This window comes from Protopterus annectens, chromosome 14.part0, assembly GCF_019279795.1.
Source record: "Protopterus annectens isolate FY-2018-M chromosome 14.part0, PAN1.0, whole genome shotgun sequence".
Classification (NCBI taxonomy): Eukaryota; Metazoa; Chordata; order Ceratodontiformes; family Protopteridae; genus Protopterus; species Protopterus annectens.
In genome coordinates, this window is record NC_056748.1 from 1080849015 (window position 1) to 1080869243 (window position 20229).

Sequence of the window (20229 nt, forward strand, 5' to 3'; positions counted from 1 at the left end):
GATGCCCGTAATCTGTCCTATTCAATCATAACCTTTTGTTCTCTGAATTGGTACCGTCTCTCCTTCCCTCAATGGAAAAAGTAATCTGCTCGATATGTCGTAACTAGATTTCTGGATATTACGTTTCTTAAACAATTCAGCCTTGATGGTTTTATTGTTCTTAGATTTAGGTTCCAACAAACTGGAAGAAAGAAGAAGCATAGTTCTAGTTTGCCTTGAGAGTAGTCTTTGAGCAGGTGAGCCAAGAATATCGTCACGGGTATGTTTCTGAGATTAAGTAAATTCCAGACGATATCGGTATTGTCATGCTTTGACCTTTCAAGTAATTGCTTTGCACTCTGCACTGCCCGTTCAGCTAGACCATTGGACTGAAGATATTCAGGACTACTAGTAATATATACAAAGTCCCTTTCTTTTGCAAATTTCTGAAACAACTGGCTAGTGAATTGAGTACCATTGTTAGAAAAAGGTTTGTGTGGACTATCATGAACTGAGAAATGACGCTTCGACTTAGTAATAACAGCAGTAGATGTTAGGTTAGGTAGCAGATCAATCTCAAACTAATTTGAATGAGTCTACCAAAACGTAGCAGTGTTGACTGTTCCACTCAAAGATATCAGTTGTTACAGGAGACCAAGGCAGTTCTGGAACTGGACTTAGCTGTAGTGGTTCTCTTTTCAAATGCAGTTTAGTACTATTGCATATCGAACACAAAGAAAGTACGTTATCAATGTCTTGCAGTAATGAAGGCCAAAATACTAATTCTCTAGCTCTTCTCTTAGTGGATGTGGACCCTGGGTGACCATGATACAAAATCCGGATATATTCCTGTTGTAAGGAAGCAGGAACAACAGTTTTAGGACCTTTGAAAATAATGCCATCTTACATCAACAATTTCTCTCTGTAAGGAAAAAACGCTTGCACATCTATTATGGTACACTAGATTGCTTTGATGGCCATCCAACATTAATATAGTGACTGAGCTTTTGTAAAACTGGATCAGTCTGAGTGTGATCTCTTAACTCATCGAGTCTAGTGGTGGAAAAATTATGCACTGTTATCACATCAAAGTCAAAATTCTCTGCATCAAGCTGTTCTGTCGTATTTCTGGATGATCTGGATAAGGTATCAGCCAGATAGAGCAATTTTTCTTTTGTATAGACCAGTTTGAAACTGTACTTTTGTAATTTGAGCATCATTCTTTGTAATCTTGCTGGAGTGGAATGCATAAGCTTCTTTAGAATAGTAACTAGAGTTTGGTGGTCAGTCTCAATCTGAATAGCTTGGCCATAAATATAATCATGAATCCTGGAACATACACATACTATTACCAAAAGCTCCTTCTCAATTTGAGAATACTGCATCTCAGTTTGGGTTAGTGTTCTAGATGCATAGGCTACTGGTCTGCCCTCTTGAAGTATAACTGTGTCTAGACATATTTTGAAGCATCACAGGAGACAGTAACTGGTTTATTCAAAGTACCTTAACGTAGATGGGGTGGCAATTTTCTCCTTGAGGTTTTCAAATGCATAATGGTGCTGTTCCAGCCATGACCATGCAACATTTTTGAGTGTGAGCTCTCTTAAAGGTGCTGTCAACTCACTGAAGTCTGGTATAAATTTGCCTAAATAGTTGACCACTCCCACAAAACACTATAAAGCTTGTATATAATCTGGGGCCGATATCTCAAGAATAGCTGCTTGCTTGGTTGGGTGTGGTCTCAAGCTCGTACTTGTAAACAAGTGTCCTACATATGTAACTTCTGGAAGTCTGAATTTGCACTTCAGAGGACTGAGCTTCAAGTTTACTTCACGTGCTCTATCTAGAACTTTCTTGAGGTTTCAGTCATGCTCTGCTTCACCACTGCCTCCAACCAATAGATAATCTACTATTATGGCACAAGGATAACCCGAAAAAATTTGCTCCATTGCATGCTGACTTTACTTTCAGAATTTATTCCAAACAGCATGCTTAGGAATCGGTACCTGCCAAACGGAGTACCAAAAGTAGTTAGAAATGAGGATTTGCGATCCAGCATCACTAGCCAAAACAAACTGTTTGCATACAAAACAGAAAATACAGTGGCATTCAGTATTAGAGCTGCAACTTCTTCAACTGTGCGCATTGGATGATACAGTCTTTTTAATGCTTTGTTCGGATCTCTTGGGTCAATGCATATTCTGATTTAGTCCTAAGCCTTTTTTATGAGCGGCTACCATGGATGACACCCATTCAGTTGGTTCAGCTCCTGTGCGTGGCTGCTGACTGAGCTTCTGTCTATTTCAGTTTTTATATGATACTGGTATAAGATACTTTTTCTCCACTCTCTTAACTCCTGGAAGTATTCATCCTGGACTCCTAAGAACTGCTATAACCACCTACCAGATCCTGCCTTGGGTTCCCCCCCGGGTTATCTAAACCACCCTGGAAATATCCACAGTAAACATTAGTCTGGTATAAGATACTTTTTCTCCACTCTCTTAACTCCTGGAAGTATTCATCCTGGACTCCTTAGAACTGCTATAACCACCTACCAGATCCTGCCTTGGGTTCCCCCCCGGGTTATCTAAACCACCCTGGAAATATCCACAGTAAACATTAGTGTATGTTACAGTGTTTTGTTTTTGAGTTTATCACAAGTATTACTATATGGTATTAGTTATCCTCTACCCTTGTAACTTTAACTTGAATACTGCCAGTCACTGCCAGCAGCAAACCCCCCACCCAGTTTTAGTTACTACTCTATCCCTTAGACTGCCTTTTCTCTTTCCTATTTCCTTGTTGTTTTTCTTTCCTTTCTGAGCCCTGACTATAGTCTCCAGTCCCTTAGTCTTATCAAACTATTCTCTTGGCTGCACCTTCACCACCTCTACCGTCTCTAGGCTTCCCTGGTGCCTATCCCCATACTGTTTTTTCTTTTTAGCCTCACTTATCTTAGTAATTTCTCTTCTCTCTTCCCCTTTCTCCACTTTCTACCCTTAGCCACCCACCGTTAGCCTGCCTCCTGCCCTTAATTTGCACCTTACTGATTGTTTTCTCTCCCTCTTGCTCTCTCCTGGTTTTTGTGTCTGCCCCGCTTCGCTCCCCACCCTACCCCCATATCCCACCCTACCCCTAGGGGTCCTTAACTTATAGCTCACTAGACACTCCCCCAATTCCCTTCGCCTATCACCATCCTTCATAGTAATTGTCCTCTCCTCCTACCTATTATCTCTCATTACTCTCTTTGCCCTCCTCCTGCTACTCCAATCTCTACTATTTTACCTCCACACTACCGTCTAGTTTCCTTGTACTCCTATTTTATTTCACTTCTCTCCCTATCAGCACCCCTTACCTAACCAATCCACCCCTTACACCTGCTACTTTCTTCTAACATCTACTTACTATTAATAACAACCACTATACTGTTCCTGCTTTCCCCTTTTTGTCTTTCTCAAATAACCTTACATCACTACTCATCTTATCCTAACACTTACTCAACACCATGCCTCCTACACTTAAACCCCTCCTCTCTTACATCCTTCTCTTTACCTTTATTCTAGCCTCTCTTTCTATAACCTACTATATCACCTTCTTTGAAAACAACTATTTAAAGACACAAAATTACCATCTCAAGCAAACACTACCATCCTCTTCTCTCGCTACCCTTAACCACAGTAATATAACTTGTTCCACTACTTATCTTCTACCAAAATACCACAGAACAACACATATATCATTGTACCTTAACAAAAAATATGCTAATAACTTGCTTAAATTCCTTAAATGCTTATTCAATTACAATCATTACCTCCTCTTACATGGTGATATACATCCTAACCCTGGCCCCTACACTAAGACCAATCCAAACACAAATAGACATCCTCTATCTATACCTACACCTTGTATTAAAACATCTAACCCTCTTCTAATAGCTCACCTTAATATTAGAAGCATAAATAATAAAGTACATCATATCCATGCACTATTAAACTTGCATTCATTTGACATTTTATGTCTTACTGAAACATGGTTAAAACCCTCCACTCAGGACCAGGAAATTACCCCCCCTGGCTACAACATACTCAGAAATGACCACAAAACTAGGAAAGGTGGTGGTATAGCCATCTTCTACAAAATAATCTCCAACTTTCCTCCATAATGAACTTTCACTATCAGACCCTAAAGCTGAATTCTTATCCACCAAACTCCAGATCAACAATAACAAAGCTATTTATCTAATTTGTATGTATCTTCCCCCTGGTAATAATACTCAGACCCTAGAAAACTTACTCAGTTCAACATCCAACCAACAACCCCAGGAAACCATAATACTAGGTGACTTTAACATTGACTGGATAACCTGCTCTAACCAAAACCCAACGAACCATATTAATCTCTATGGTTTCTCACAATTAATTACAACTCCTACTAGAACCCATAAACAAAATAGAAAAGAAACCACTCTTGATTGGATACTCACTAATAGCCACCCCAGCATCTACACCCCAGGAACCCTTCCTGATTGTATCAGTGATCATATGCTTACATATGTCATAAGACAAAAGTGAATATTCCACATACTCATAAACTAAAAACATCCCGCTCAAAAAAGTGTTTTAACCTTGATAACTTTCTTACAGAATTGCAAGCATGTAACTGGTCACCACTAACTTACCTTGAACTTAATAAAGCAGTAACCTACTTTAATACAAACTTTCTTCAAATCCTTGACCATCATGCCCCTTATCACACTACTAGAATAAGAACCAAACCTGCCCCATGGCTGTCTAAGCAAACAAAAGATAAAATGGTCCTTAGAAATAAAATCTGGACCAAATGGAGAGCCAGTAGATGCCCATCAGATCATCTCCTTTTTAAACAATTAAGGAATGCCACCAAAGAGATACTGTTAAAGATAAAAGGATTATTATCTTCACCTTCAACAAGGTAGTCAAAATTCCCCTCAAAAATTCTGGGCAAGCATTAATAAACTTCTTAAACCTGGACATTCACCGACTCCTACTCCTACAGGCTTTCACCCCAACAATGCTACACAGATCCCTGATGCCTTTAACAACTATTTTACAGAAGCCATTAAATCCCTAGCTAACTCATTACCTATACCATCTGTAACCTTACCAAAGATCTCTTCTCCCTCATATAGTGACTTCCAAATCCAACCCGTTGCCACATCCCTTATTTATAGGCTTCTAAAGAAACTCAAACCATGCACCCCATCTGCAGACCAACTCCCATCTGAATACCTACAAATAGCTGCTAAAGCTATCCAATATCCGGTCTCTATACTGATAAATAGGACTATAACTGAAGGAACAATCCCCACCTTATGGAAAATATCTCATATAATTCCCCTACATAAAGGAGGCTCATCAAATGAACTCTCAAATTTTTGCCCTATTGCCTTACTTTCCCCATTAGCCAAGATAATGGAAAGATGTATTCACAAACAAATGCTTAGCTACCTTCTACAAAACAAACTTCTAGCTAACTGTCAACATGGATTTAGGCCTTTCCACAGTACTACAACTGCCCTACTTTCCTTCGCTGACTCCATAAATAAAAATAGGAACAATAATTCTTTCTCCTCAGCACTTTTCATAGATCTTTCTAAAGCCTTTGATATGGTTAACCACAATATACTTTTGGACAAACTAAACCTTTTTTCTCTCAGCCCACACTCTTTACAGTGGTTTAAGAGCTATCTCCACAACAGGCAACAAGCAGTCCTTTGGGAGAACAACCTATCTTCCCTACTCTCAGTAAATATTGGTGTTCCACAAGGATCTATCCTAGGTCCCCTTCTTTTTCCTTATTTATCAACGACCTATATCTGAATATACCACAAGCCACCTGCATTCAATATGCTGATGACTCAACGCTAATCTGCACTGAGAAAAATATTTCCTCCCTCCAGTCCCTGACCCAAACAGTCTTCCAAAATGTGGAAAATTGGTTTTTGCAACACTGCCTCCTACTTAACCCCAAAAACTAAACTTCTCCTCTTTACTCCTACCCAAAAATCTCCCACTCCTCTCTTCACTATCTCTTCAAATAATGCAACCTGTATTAACCCTGACAAGACCACACGACTGCTAGGTGTTACTATCGATAACCATCTCAATTATGATGAACACATTAACACCACTGTTAAAAATGTCAACAAAAAAATTGGGACACTCTACAGAATTAAACCTTTTCTTACCCTGAAACTAGAAAGACCATTGCACAGACACACCTGATCTCCACCCTCTTTTATGCCTCACCCATCTATACCAACTTATCCAAAAGTAACACTACCAAACTCTCCATCTGCTACAATAGTATAGCCAGATTCATTACTACTACTCCCCTAAGAACTCATCATTGTCTTAATCTCAAACAACTAGATTGGTTAGAGCTAAATAACCAGTTATTCTATCAACAACTACTTATCATTCATAAGACCCTTCACTACCCTGAGGTTACCCCAGCCTTTCAAAAATGATTATACCATATAGAAACCTAGCCACACTCCGTTCTGCAAATCGACTACTAGTATCACTACCTAAATCAAATAATAAAGCTGGTGATTCATTACTTGCAAACTCAATAGCAAGAATCTGGAATCAACTCCCTCAAGGAATAACTAATCTAACCTCTACCTCTCTTTTCAAAAAACACATTAAAGAACATCTCAAAACAAAATGGATATGTCCATGTGCTAATCCTGACTAAAATAATGTCCACACTCTCCCAGCTCTTCCACCTTACCCCTCCTGACTTAACTCCTCTATAAACTATCAGGAGTTTTGAGAGTTATTATCTAAGAATTGGGCTTTTTACCAGTTAAGTTTGTTCTGTCTGTATCCTGTGTTACTGTTACATCTTTTATATAGTCTAATATAGTTGTATATAGTATAAGTTTACTTCCTATTATGAGTATTTATTTTGTATTTGAAAAATTTTTTCTTTTTTCTACCTTATATTTTGACTAATATTATGCCTAACGTGATAAATTGTTGTGTATTTACCTGTAATGGAGCTTTTCTCCCCGGGCCTCTACTGAAAACGGATATTGTGTCCAGTTGGACTAGCCCGGTCAACAAATGTAAAATAAAATAAATAAAATAAATAATAAATAAATTCTGTGACTGGGCAAATCACACCTTGCTGCACCATTTTATCCATCTGAGCCTTAACTTTACCTTGCATAGCCATTTGAACTCTTCTTGCTGGTCTGACTACTGGAGTGATCTTTGGGTTTAACTTCATGGAATACAACTGGACGTTTGCCTAACTTTCATCGAAAACATAAGCATACTCTGAGAAAATGGCTTAGGAAGAAATTACAATGCAGAAATGCACTTGTGTGATGAATTTATTTAGCAAAAGAAAACAGATTCACTCAAACTATCTTAGAGACCCAATAAAGATTGCACTGGTCTTCGGACTACATAGATAAGTTGTAAAAGTTCTCAGCCAATTAACATGAAAGCTTCACTGAATCTTTGGTATGAATTTCTTCACCTCCATAAGCAACAAGTTACATTGAGATGTTCGTTAGTTCTCACTTTAGCTAATGTGTCTGCTGATATAACGTTACACTTTGAACCAGTGTCTACTTTGAGCTCTGTGGATTTTACATTAATCCATACAGTACAAAACACTTCACTTCTTGTTAACAAGTTCACTGCATCAACTCTTTCACTAAGCACTGATACACCATCTACATAGAAAACTGACTGCTTCGGCTCTACTTGATCAACCTGCTTTTTTGTGTGACCTTTCTTTACAACTGTGTGAGGCTTACATGATTTGCAAAACTTTTGACATCGCTGACTAAAAGCTAAGCACTTCTCTTTTAGACTCATGATTTGCACAACTGCAACAGTTAACAATAAAACTAGACTTGGGTTTTGGTGATTCATGCTTGCTTTGCACTGAGCCGGTGCAAGCTCCTTTCTTAGAACTTTCTGGAAAGCCACATGGCTTCTTTGGTAACTCTGTAGATGCCACATGCGTGGGCCTGCTTTTGTTTGCCATGTGTTGCATGCTGTCTACATTTACTCTGGAACCAACTGAAATCATGCTCTTGTCACTCGCAAGCATACTTATGCGTTGTTCTATTACCTCATGGATTTGAGAAATCTCTGTGGCCTTGCTCAACCTTAAATCGCTGTCATGAAGTAAAATCTTTCTCACAGCAGTACTATTAATACCTCCCACAAGCCTGCCTTTTAATCAATTCATCCTTTAAATCACCAAACTGACACGTTTTAGCTATTTTTCAAGTCGGTTATATATGACAGTCTGCACCTTCTCCTTCATATACTTCTAGTGCATACACAGTGCTGCCTGTTGTGTTATACTTAAATGTAGGTGCACAGTGCTGAATGTTGTGTTACACAAACGCAGGGTGCACAGTGCTGCATGTTGTGTTATACTTAAATGTAGAGTCCACAGTGCTGCCTGTTGTGTTATACTTAAATGTAGGGTGCACAGTGCTGCCCTTTGTGTTATACTTAAATGTAGAATGCACAATGCTGCATGTTGTGTTATATTTAAATGTAGGGTGCACAGTGCTGCCTGTTGTGTTACACTTAAATGTAGGGTACACAGTGCTGCCTGTTGTGTTATATTTAAAGGTAGAGTGCACAATGGCGCATGTTGTGTTATACGTAAATGTAGGGTACACAGTGCTGCCTGTTGTGTTATACTTAAAAGTAGGGTGCACAGTGCTGCCTATTATGTTACACTTATATGTAGGGTGCACAGTGCTGCCCGATGTCTTATACTTAAATGTAGGGTGCACAGTGCTGCCCGATGTCTTATACTTAAATGTAGGGTGCACAGTGCTACCCTTTGTGTTATACTTAAATGTAGGGTTCACAGTGCTGGCTGCTGTGTTACACTTAAATGTAGGGTTCACAGTGCTGGCTGCTGTGTTACACTTAACGTAGGGTGCAGAGTGCTGCCTATTGTGTTATACTTAAATGTAGGGTGCACAGTGCTGCCTGCTGTGTTATACTTAAATGTAAGGTGCACAGTGCTGCCTTTGTGTTGCACTTAAATGTTGGGTACACAGTGCTGCCTGTTATGTTATACTTAAATGTAGGGTGCACAGTGTTGCCTGTTGTGTTATACTTAAATGTAGGGTACACAGTGCTGCATGTTGTGTTATACTTAAATGTAGGGTGCACAGAGCTGCCCTTTGTGTTATACTTAAATGTAGGGTGCACAGTGTTGCCTATTGTGTTACACTTATATGTAGGGTTCACAGTGCTGCCCATTGTCTTATACTTAAATGTAGGGTGCAAAGTGTTGCCCGTTGTCTTATACTTAAATGTAGGGTACACAGTGCTGCCTGTTGCGTTACACTTATATGTAGGGTGCACAGTGCTGCCTGTTGTCTTATACTTAAATGTAGGGTGCACAGTGCTGCCCGTTGTCTTATACTTAAATGTAGGGTGCATAGTGCTGCCCTTTGTGTTATACTTAAATGTAGGGTTTACAGTGCTGGCTGCTGTGTTACACTTAACGTAGGGTGCAGAGTGTTGCCTGTTGTGTTATACTTAAATGTAGGGTGCACAGTGCTGCCTGTTGTGTTATACTTAAATGTAGGGTACACAGTGCTGCATGTTAAATTATACTTAAATGTAGGGTGCACACTGCTGCCCTTTGTGTTATACTTAAATGTAGGGTACACAGTGCTGCCTGTTGTGTTATACTTAAAAGTAGGGTGCAAAGTGCTGCCTGCTGTGTTAAACTTAAATGTAGGGTACACAGTGCTGCCTGTTGTGTTATACTTAAACGTAGGGTGCACAGCGCTGCCCTTTGTGTTATACTTAAATGTAGGGTGCCCAGTGCTGCCTGTTGTGTTACACTTAAATGTAGGGTTCACAGTGCTGAATGTTGTGTTGCACATAAACGTAGGGTGTGCAATGCTGCATGTTGTGTTATACTTAAATGTAGGGTGCACAGTGCTGACTGTTGTATTATACTTAAATGTATGGTGCACAGTGTTGCCTGTTGTGTTATACTTAAATGTAGGGTGCACAGTGCTGCCCGTTGTGTTATACATAAATGTAGGGTGCACAGTGCTTCCCTGTGCGTTATACTTAAATGTAGGGTGCACAGTTTTGCCATTTGTGTTATACTTCAATGTAGGGTACACAGTGCTGCCTGTTATGCTATACTTATATGTCGGGTCCACATGCTGCTCATTCTGTTATACTTAAACGAAGGGTGCACAGTGCTGCATGTTGTGTTATACTTCAGTGTAGGGTGCACAGTGCTGCCCACTGTGTTATACTTAAATGTAGGATGCACAGTGTTGCCATTTGTGTTATATTTCAATGTAGGGTACACAGTGCCGCCCATGGTGTTATACTTCAATGTAGGGTACACAGTGCTGCCTATTATGTTATACTTAAATGCCGGGTCCACATGCTGCCCATTCTGTTATACTTAAACGAAGGGTGCACAGTGCTGCATGTTGTGTTATACTTAAATGTAGGGTGCACAGTGCTGCATGTTGTGTTATATTTAAATGTATGCTATGGAGGGTTGTCATGGTATGTTCTGCTGCCCTGATGTGTTAGATACTAATGTAGGATGCAAAGTGCTATATTTAAAGGCAGGGTGCACACTGTTACCTTAATGTTTTATATTCAGTGTCGGTCATGCAGTGACACTGTTGTGTTTTATTTACATGCAGAGCACAGGATTTAGTGTCGGTCATGCAGTGACACTGTTGTGTTTTATTTACATGCAGAGCACAGGATTTAGTGTCGGTCATGCAGTGACACTGTTGTGTTTTATTTACATGCAGAGACTGTTGTGTTTTATTTTACATGCAGACAGGATTTAGTCGGTCATGCCGTGACACTGTGTGTTATTTACATGCAGAGCACAGGATTTAGTGTCGGTCATGCAGTGACACTGTTGTGTTTTATTTACATGCAGAGCACAGGATTTAGTGTCGGTCATGCAGTGACACTGTTGTGTTTTATTTACATGCAGAGCACAGGATTTAGTGTCGGTCATGCAGTGACACTGTTGTGTTTTATTTACATGCAGAGCACAGGATTTAGTGTCGGTCATGCAGTGACACTGTTGTGTGTTATTTACATGCAGAGCACAGGGCAGCTTTGCGTGTGCTCTACTATAATGTTAGACAATCCCGAATGCACCTGCTTTACTTTTTTTCTTCCTGTTACCTTTAAATGCTGATGGAAAATGGCACCCCACATATGATGGACGTTAAGTGTGGAGCTTAGAGATACATATGACATTCCAAACTGTAATGCTTTATTTGCAAACAAGCAACAAATAAAAAGCAAAACTCTTGCATTTACTCACCGCTGCTGCTGCATGTGCTTCTGACAGAAGTTGTCTGGATGGCTCATACAGGCCCAGTTGAAGACAAAGTTCTGCCTTATCAATCCACATATCTGGAATTGAAAGACCACTTAGCTTCTTTCCAGAAATGCTGTTCTTAGATGCTTCTAGATTCTTGAAAGTTAAATAAAAAATTATTCAAAATTATATTTTAAAACACACTTTATTTGCTTTAATAACTACAAATGTATGCCCTTTATGCCCTTTTTGTAAAAGGGTGTCATCGCAAAGCTTCACATTGAAAAGCCATTAAAATACAATAGCAAATACAACATTCAACATGCACCGTACACTTATTTTCATGTGGGAAGGTTTATATCAATACATTTTATATTCTAAATGATTTCAGAATTAAACTTCCTTACAATCAAGTCTAGCAAACAGAAAAATGAAACAGGCATAGCATTTCCTTTGGCTTTCACTGCATATATTTTAGACAGTGATATTAATAATCCTGACAACACACATTTAATGAAGACTTAAAATGAGAATTGTATGTTATAGTTGCTTATTTGATTTGTTTGCAACACCTTTTCACATTTATCTATCTAAAGTGTACTTTTTACATTATGAAGACTGGGACTGCAATTCTAGTAGGAGTAGAAAGGTAGCCTGGATTCCCTAGTTGGAAAACACACAAGGGAGCTTAAAGTGACAATTACTTATTGTAGCTAGTTGGCACCTTTTCACTTTTGGTCAGCCAAATTGTGTTTTAACATTAAAAAGAACAGGACTGCTATTCTATTGGCATTAGTAAAGTGGCCTGTTCAGTCTGAGCTGGAAAACCCAAAGGGAGGCTTAAAGTGATTTTGCTTCATCAGCTAGAGGGCTTTTTAGAGATTTAGTTGGGTGTTAATCTGCACTTGAGAGTGACCTTTGCTGTGCTTATACATTAATAAGTTCCAGGATCACCCATTTTGTGGCAGAATGTATTTACCTGGTCTCTCTGAGTTGGGAGGTACTCCAGGGTGCTTAAAGTGTAATTTTTTATTGTCCAGAGGGCATGGGAGTCAGTTTTCAGCTATTTCTGTCTGCTGTAAGTCAGATGCATTTTCATGGAGCGGTTCGCTGCTCAGGGGTTGTTAGCAGTATCCTGTACAGCAGCAAACCTATAAAACTAGTACTTAATACTTTAACCCATAACACAGAAAGGCTTTGCATGGAGCTAAGCTTAGGGCAGATAGATAATGTCATACAGCACAACACTATCGAACATCTAGCCTTCACCCTAGACATCACTCAGGTGACTCCTACAAAACCAAGACCCTAAACCATAAACACCCAACTGTAATGCAGGTCTGGACAGCATGGATTTGCAATTTCCTAATGTCCTTGTGGCCATCTTGATAGATATAAGCATCTTGGGTCAAAGGAGCAATTGTCTGATGTAGTCAGACAACCTTTTAATTCTTAAAGAAACTAGCACAGTATGCGAGAGATGTACATACATAACTTCCCTGCAGGCAAAAATCTCGCTTTTAAACAAGGTCTTCAGAAAACACACATACTCCATCCTTCACACATACTGCTCACCACACACACACACACACACACACACACATACTACATCCTTTACACATACTGCTCACCGCGTGCACACACACACACTATATCCTTCAAACATACTGCTCACCACACACACACACACACACACACACACACTACATCCTTCACACATACTGCTCACAACACCCACACACACTACATCCTTCACACATACTGCTCACAACACCCACACACACTACATCCTTCACACATACCGCTCACCACACACACACACACACACACACACACACACACACACTACATCCTTCACACATACCGCTCACCACACACACACACACACACTACATCCTTCACACATACTGCTCACCACACACACACTACATCCTTCACACATACTGCTCACCACACACACACACACACTACATCCTTCACACATACTGCTCACCACACACACACACACATACTACATCCTTCACACATACTGCTCACAACACCCACACACACACACCCACACCCACACACACACACACACTACATCCTTCACACATACTGCTCACCACACACACACACACACACTACATCCTTCACACATACTGCTCACCACACACACACTACATCCTTCACACATACTGCTCACCACACACACACACACACACACACACTACATCCTTCACACATACTGCTCACCACACACACACTACATCCTTCACACATACTGCTCACCACACACACACACACACACTACATCCTTCACACATACTGCTCACCACACACACACACACATACTACATCCTTCACACATACTGCTCACAACACCCACACACACACACCCACACCCACACACACACACACACTACATCCTTCACACATACTGCTCACCACACACACACACACACACTACATCCTTCACACATACTGCTCACCACACACACACTACATCCTTCACACATACTGCTCACCACACACACACACACACACACACACACACACTACATCCTTCACACATACTGCTCATCTCACACACACACACACTACATCCTTCACACATACTGCTCACCACACCCACCCACCCACCCACACACACATACACACACACAGACACACACACACACCCACCACCACACACACACACACACACACACACACACACACACACACACACACACACACACACACACACACACACACACACACACACTACATCCTTTACAAATACTGCTCACCACACACACAGACCTTCTGATGCTTAGGCACTTAAAAGAAACCTCTCCAAACCTCAAAGACCTACTAAGCTGCCAAACTGCGGCACCCATCCATGGCAATCACTAAAGCACACAACAAAACCAACACCTAAAACTACACATATAAGCTCGCACCCAAATATCCCCAAACAAAATAAGGCAAGCAAACACTTTACCTTGTACACTTGTCATAGGAGATTATAGTGCATGACACACAGACTCTCTCCTCTCACCAGGATGGACAGAAGATACCCATTAGTTGCCCCTCTGGAGCTAGGATCTGCAATATCACAGATGCACACTGGTCACTGCATCACAGGTAATAAGAAGTTATGTCTTACCATAACGATCCATGTGAATTGTTCATCTCGCCTTTGTTCTTACACACGGGTTCGGAGCCGAGAGTCGGTCGCATCACTAGCTCGCATCTTCGAGAAAGCTCGAGGCACAGTAACATCCCATGATCCTCCGGTGCTAACCCTCAGATCTAGTTTGCTATACCAGAAGAATCCCTCTTAGAACTGTGTCTAAAACACTTATAAACAGATACTACAAAGTGTCTGGAACCCTACTGCCACGTAGAGGATAAAAGATGCCATTACTGATGTTAATAACATGCCAACCATACCTAGAAAAGGCCGAAAAGGAATCTAATTGAAAACCGTTCTCCCAGACCGTAGGACGGGGGATGGAGGGGGGGAATGTAAGAACAAAGGCGAGATGAACAATTCACATGGATCGTTATGGTAAGACATAACTTCTTAATGTGAAATTGCTCGATCTCGCCGTTTGTTCTTACACACGGGTTTCGTCCCTAGCTCCTTTTTCCCGGGTGGCTCAAGGGAGAACATTCCTGAGAACAGTGGAACCAAACGTCGCCCTGTCCCTAGAGCTCTTGTCTAGCTTGTAGTGGGTGATAAAGGTATGCGGTTTTGCCCAAGTTGCTGCTGCACAAATGGTATCTAAGGGCAAACGAGCGGTATGGGCTGAAGAGGTAGCAATCGCCCTTGTAGAATGAGCTCTGGGTTTGAAAGGGAGTTGCTGTTTGGATTCAGCATATATGAAATTTATGCAATCTGAGAGCCATTTGGTTAAGGTAACCTTCGTTACTGCCTGTCCTTTTCTTTGGTCAGCATATGAGACAAATAGTTGATCTGACTTTCTGTACTCTTTTGTCCTATGTAAGTAAAATCTTAGTTGTCTGTGAACGTCCAACTTGTGCAATGTGTATTCCAGCTTACTGGAATGATTTTTAAAGAAGGTAGGTAGTTCAATAGATTGATTGATGTTCTGAATCGAACAAACCTTCGGAAGGAAGGACGGATTGGTGCGCAAGGTTACTCTATCCGGATGAAAAATCATGTACGGGGGTCGGATAGATAGAGCCTGTAACTCTGAAACTCTTCTGGCGGAAGTGATGGCAACCAGGAAAAGTGTTTTCCACTAAATAAATTTTAACGGAGTTGTGGTTGCTGGTTCAAAAGGGGGCAACATGAGTTGTGACAGCATGAGATTAAGATTCCAAGGTGCTATTGGATTACGAAAGGGGGGACGGAGGTGAAAAGTACCTTTCATGAAGGCTTTACAAAGCCTGTGGGACATAAGAGAACCATCCTCACGACCAATATGAAAATTGGATATAGCGGCCAGTTGAACCCGTATAATGGATGTTGATGCTCCTTCTTGAAAAAGTGAGGTTAGGAAATCTAGTATCTTGTGCACTGGGGCCCTGAATGGATCTATACCTTGTTTGGAGGCCCAGTGCGCAAAACAGTTCCATTTGCTGATGTACAATTTTCTTGTAGATGGTTTGTGAGAAGATACAATAATTTGTTGTAATGCAGGAGATAGTAACTCCGACCTGGCTAAGATGGGAAGCGGAGCAGCCAAGCTGTCAGTTTGAGGGACTTGAGGAAGGTGTGAGGAACTCCCGACGAATGTGTCAACAGGTCTGGCTCCGGGTCCAGTATCCATGGTTCCTCCACTTGATGGGATTGAAGGAAAGGAAGCCAGATTTGTCAAGGCCAGAATGGGGCTATCAGTATTATGGTCCTGTCCAGATGTTTGGCTTTCTGCAAAAACCTGGGAATTAGTGGAACAGGAGGAAAAGCGTAAAGGAGACCCGGGGGCCAATCGTATACCAGTGCGTCCCTGGGGGGGGGGGTAACAGGACAAAGTAGCTTTTGCATTTGGCATTCAAAGGGGATGCAAACAGGTCGCAACAAGGCTGGCCCCATCTGCGGAAGATCTCTTCCGCCACTTGAGGTTTGAGGGACCACTAGTGAGGGAACAGGATGGCTCTGCTCAACCTGTCCGCGATTATGTTGGAAGTCCCCGGGATGTGCGTTGCTATCCGAAAGCGTCCAGTGGACTTTGCCCATTGCCAAATTCTGAGGGCCTCCCTGCATAACGGGTAAGATCTGGTTCCCCCTTGCTTGTTTATGTACCAGACCACTGACATGTTGTCTGTCTGAACTGTCACTGTTCCCCGAGGTAAGGACTTGTGAAAGTTTTGCAATGCTAGAAACACTGCCCTCAGCTCTAGAACATTGATGTGCAGATTGTACTCCAAGTTGGACCATTGACCTTGGACTGTTTGTCCCTGAAAGAATCCCCCCCACCCTATCAGGGAAGCGTCCGTGGTTAGAGTTGCTACCGGACTGGGTAATACAAAGGGTCGTCCTAGTGTTAGCTCTTGACTGTGTATCCACCACAAGAGATCCTTCTTGCAAGAATTCGTGATCAAGATTTCGTGAGATAGTGGAAGTTGTAGATATGACAACTGGGCGAATAGCATCCATTGAAGGATCCTCATGTGCATCCTGCCTAAAGAAACTACAAGAAGGGAGGCTGCCATCAAGCCTAGCACTCTTAATATTTGTTGTGCAGGGACTCTCTTGTTGTGAAGAAGGAGCGCAATTTGATGCCTGAGGTCTGATACTCTTGGTGGGGGGAGAGTAACTTGAGCCAGGGAAGTGTCTAGCTGTGCTCCTATAAATAAGATACGCTGTGACGGCGAGAAGACAGATTTTCCAAAATTCACCGTTATGCCTAGTGAAGAGCAAAGACTGATGGTGTAGTCCCTGGCTTGTAGAAGACGACACTTGGTGGTGGCGGAAAGGAGCCAGTCGTCTAGATAAGGAAACACCCGGAATCTGTTTCGTCTCAAGTGAGACGCTACTACTGCCATGCATTTGGTGAACACCCTGGGGGCTGAGGTGAGACCAAAGGGCAGAGCGCAAAACTGGAAATGACTGGCTCCCAGCCGGAAGCGCAAGTGATCTCTGGATGCCCTGGCCATTTTGATATGGTAGTATGCGTCTTTGAGATCTATAGAGCACATCCAGTCACCCTTTTGCAGAAAAGGGAGGATTGGCTGAAGCGTGACCATCCGGAACTTTTCCTTTTTCACAAAGGTATTTAACTTGCTGAGGTCTAAAATTGGCCTCCAGTCCCCTGTTTTCTTTGGAACGAAAAAGAACCTTGAGTAAGTTCCGGATCCTATTTGGTCTGCTGGGACTGGTTGGATGACTCTGTTTTCGAGCAACCTTCCTATCTCTATGGTTGCTTGGTCTCGCAGACTGGGTGGAACATCTGGGAGTTTTTTGGAGTTTGGTGGTATTTTTATGAAGGGGATGCTGTAGCCTCTGGTAACTATGCTTTTTACCCAGTAATCTCATGTAAGATTTTAGCCAGGCCTCTGGGTATAAAGCCAAGCGACCCTCGACTGCCTCCAGAGTAGGACAGCCGGGCCTGCACTCAGGAGTGCTGGAAGGGTTTTCCAGAGAAGGTCTCTCTGTCACCCTGATTTTGCGGACCCCCTCTGCCAGCTAGGAGGCATCTTCCGTTTCTTCCCCCTCCTCTGCCTCTGGAGGGGGCGTCACTTTGGGTGTGTTGAAAAGATCCCGGAGTCTTTCGGAACCACATCTTTCCTCCTCGTTGCCCTTTAGGGTAGGGTCTAGATGGAACGGAAAAACAGACCCCTACGGCAGACAGGGTCTTCCCTTCTTGTTCACACCTCGTGAAAGTCTCCTTTACTTTGGGCCCAAACAAGGAGGCACCATCGAAGGGGGCGTTGGCAAAGGAAGACTTAAAGGCTTCCGCAAAGGAGCATAAGCACAACCAGGATTGTCTTCTCAGGGCAATCGCTGAAGCTGCCGCTCTACTCGATCCTTCGACTGCGTATGAAATAAGCCTCATGGATGAGTTGACTGTGGAATTTAGGGTGTTAAGTTGCGCTGTCACTTTCTTGGCGACAGCAGCATCTGTGTGTCCCTGGAGAGCATCTCCTAATTCCTTAATGAGATCTCTCTGTAAACGCGTGAAATGCGTAAGGTAGTTGAGCGATCGGATGGAAAAAGTCGCTGAACTAAATATGCGCTTCCCATATCTGTCCATTGTCCTAGAATCCTTATTAGGAGGATGGACAGAGGAAGATGGTTCAGACATCTCTTTCTAAGTGGCCGCCGCCACCACCATAGTGTCTACGGGAACTCCTTTTGTAAGATAGGCTTTATCTTGGGGAGCTGTCATGTATTTGTTGGGTTTACGAGGGACTAGTTCCACTGTATCAGGTGTTTCCCAAGCCCTCCGAGTTATTAGATCCATGAGATCGTCAAAGGGTGGAGTCACCCAGGAGGTAGAAGGTTGAGTCCCAAATGCCTTCAGTAAGACCGATTCATCCGCAGAAGGGGTAAGGGTTTGCCAGTCCCCTCTTTGCTTCTGGATTTCCAAAATGTCTGCAAACGAGACATCCTCAGGAGGTGGACCGTGGGGACCCTTCTGTTTCATCTAAATCGGTATCATATGTAAGAGATTCCTGTGGGGAATCTATGTGCCTCCTCTTGCACAGTCGTTTCCTCGGAACATCCTCAGCGGGAGCTTCTGGGGATGCATCTGAGGAACCAGAGTCTCCCTGTGGGGAATTCTGAGGCATTGGGTCTCGACGCTTGGTAGGTACCGAAGGCACAGAAGTGGAACGCGGACCTTTTGGGGAAGGAGATGAAGATACCGATGAAGTATGTGTCTGATCAGACAAGACCTTCCTCATGATGTCAAAGGCACCGGTGCCCCAACCCGAAGATCCGACCCGATCCGAAGAAGGTCGTTTCTCCGGAATTGGAACCACGGGCTCCGACACCGAGGATGGATCCGAACTGATCTGAGCCGAGGCACCGAGAGGAAGAGTCGGAACTGAAATCTCGGTTCGGCTATCCCCCCCGGAACCCAGGAAAGATGTTTGGCTCCGAGACTCTCCGGCTGGTTCTGAAGGAGTCGAGGTCAACGGAGCTGATAGCACTACTGGAGGCTTCGGCACAGAGGGCTCTAAATCATCGGTTCTTCGACTCCTAACAATGATGACTCGACGGGTCTCGGAGGAGGAAGTGTAGAAGGAACTGGAATAGCTTCGAGTTTCGAAACCAGCTGGGACGAAACCTCAATTAATTTTGACAAAGCCGAGTTCTTCATAAGCTTCTGTACCACTCGGCCCACATCAGAGTCTGAAAGTGGCCTCGAAGAACGGGTCAAAGGGATCGAAGCCATCACAGAGCGAAGGATAGTAGACTGTGGTACCTCTGATACCGGCTCCAAGACCTGAGCCTCGTGCAGAGATAAGGTCTCGACACCCGGCACCGAAGTCATAGGAGCCGGTGTCCGAATCTGAAAAGAGGTGCTCGGAGCCGATGACTTGGGTTCCGACACTCTTGAAGACTTCGAACCCTTCAAAACCTGTTCAGCCTTGTCCAGGGCCTCCTGAAACTCAGGTTTAATCAAACCTCTGTCAACCAACTTCCTGTGTCTTTCCAGCATGACCCTCCCACTAAAGGAATAACAGATGGAACAGTCTTCCTGCAAATGGAGAGGGCCAAGACAGTAGACGCAGGATGAATGGTTGTCAGTAATGGACATCTTCTGTCCACACTGACACCTTTTAAAACCACTTTTGGTCTTTTCTGACATTTTTAACAGAAAAAAGACAGCACTGTTAAGAAAAATTTCTACACTACAATATAAGTGATATATATATATATATATAAATGTAAACTGTAAAACACACCACAGCACACTAAGATATATATTTATAGGAAAAATAGAAAAA

General features: G+C 42.4%; 1 protein-coding gene across 1 annotated transcript in view; it reads right to left on the bottom strand.

The window, feature by feature from the left end:
• CFAP46 (cilia and flagella associated protein 46) overlaps positions 1-20229 on the bottom strand; it is a 3596153-nt gene that overhangs the window by 1473930 nt on the left and 2101994 nt on the right. Inside the window, exon 38 of the mRNA XM_044056880.1 lies at positions 11344-11496. Within this exon, the coding sequence (XP_043912815.1) occupies positions 11344-11496 (153 nt within the window). The remainder of the gene's footprint in view (positions 1-11343; positions 11497-20229) is intronic.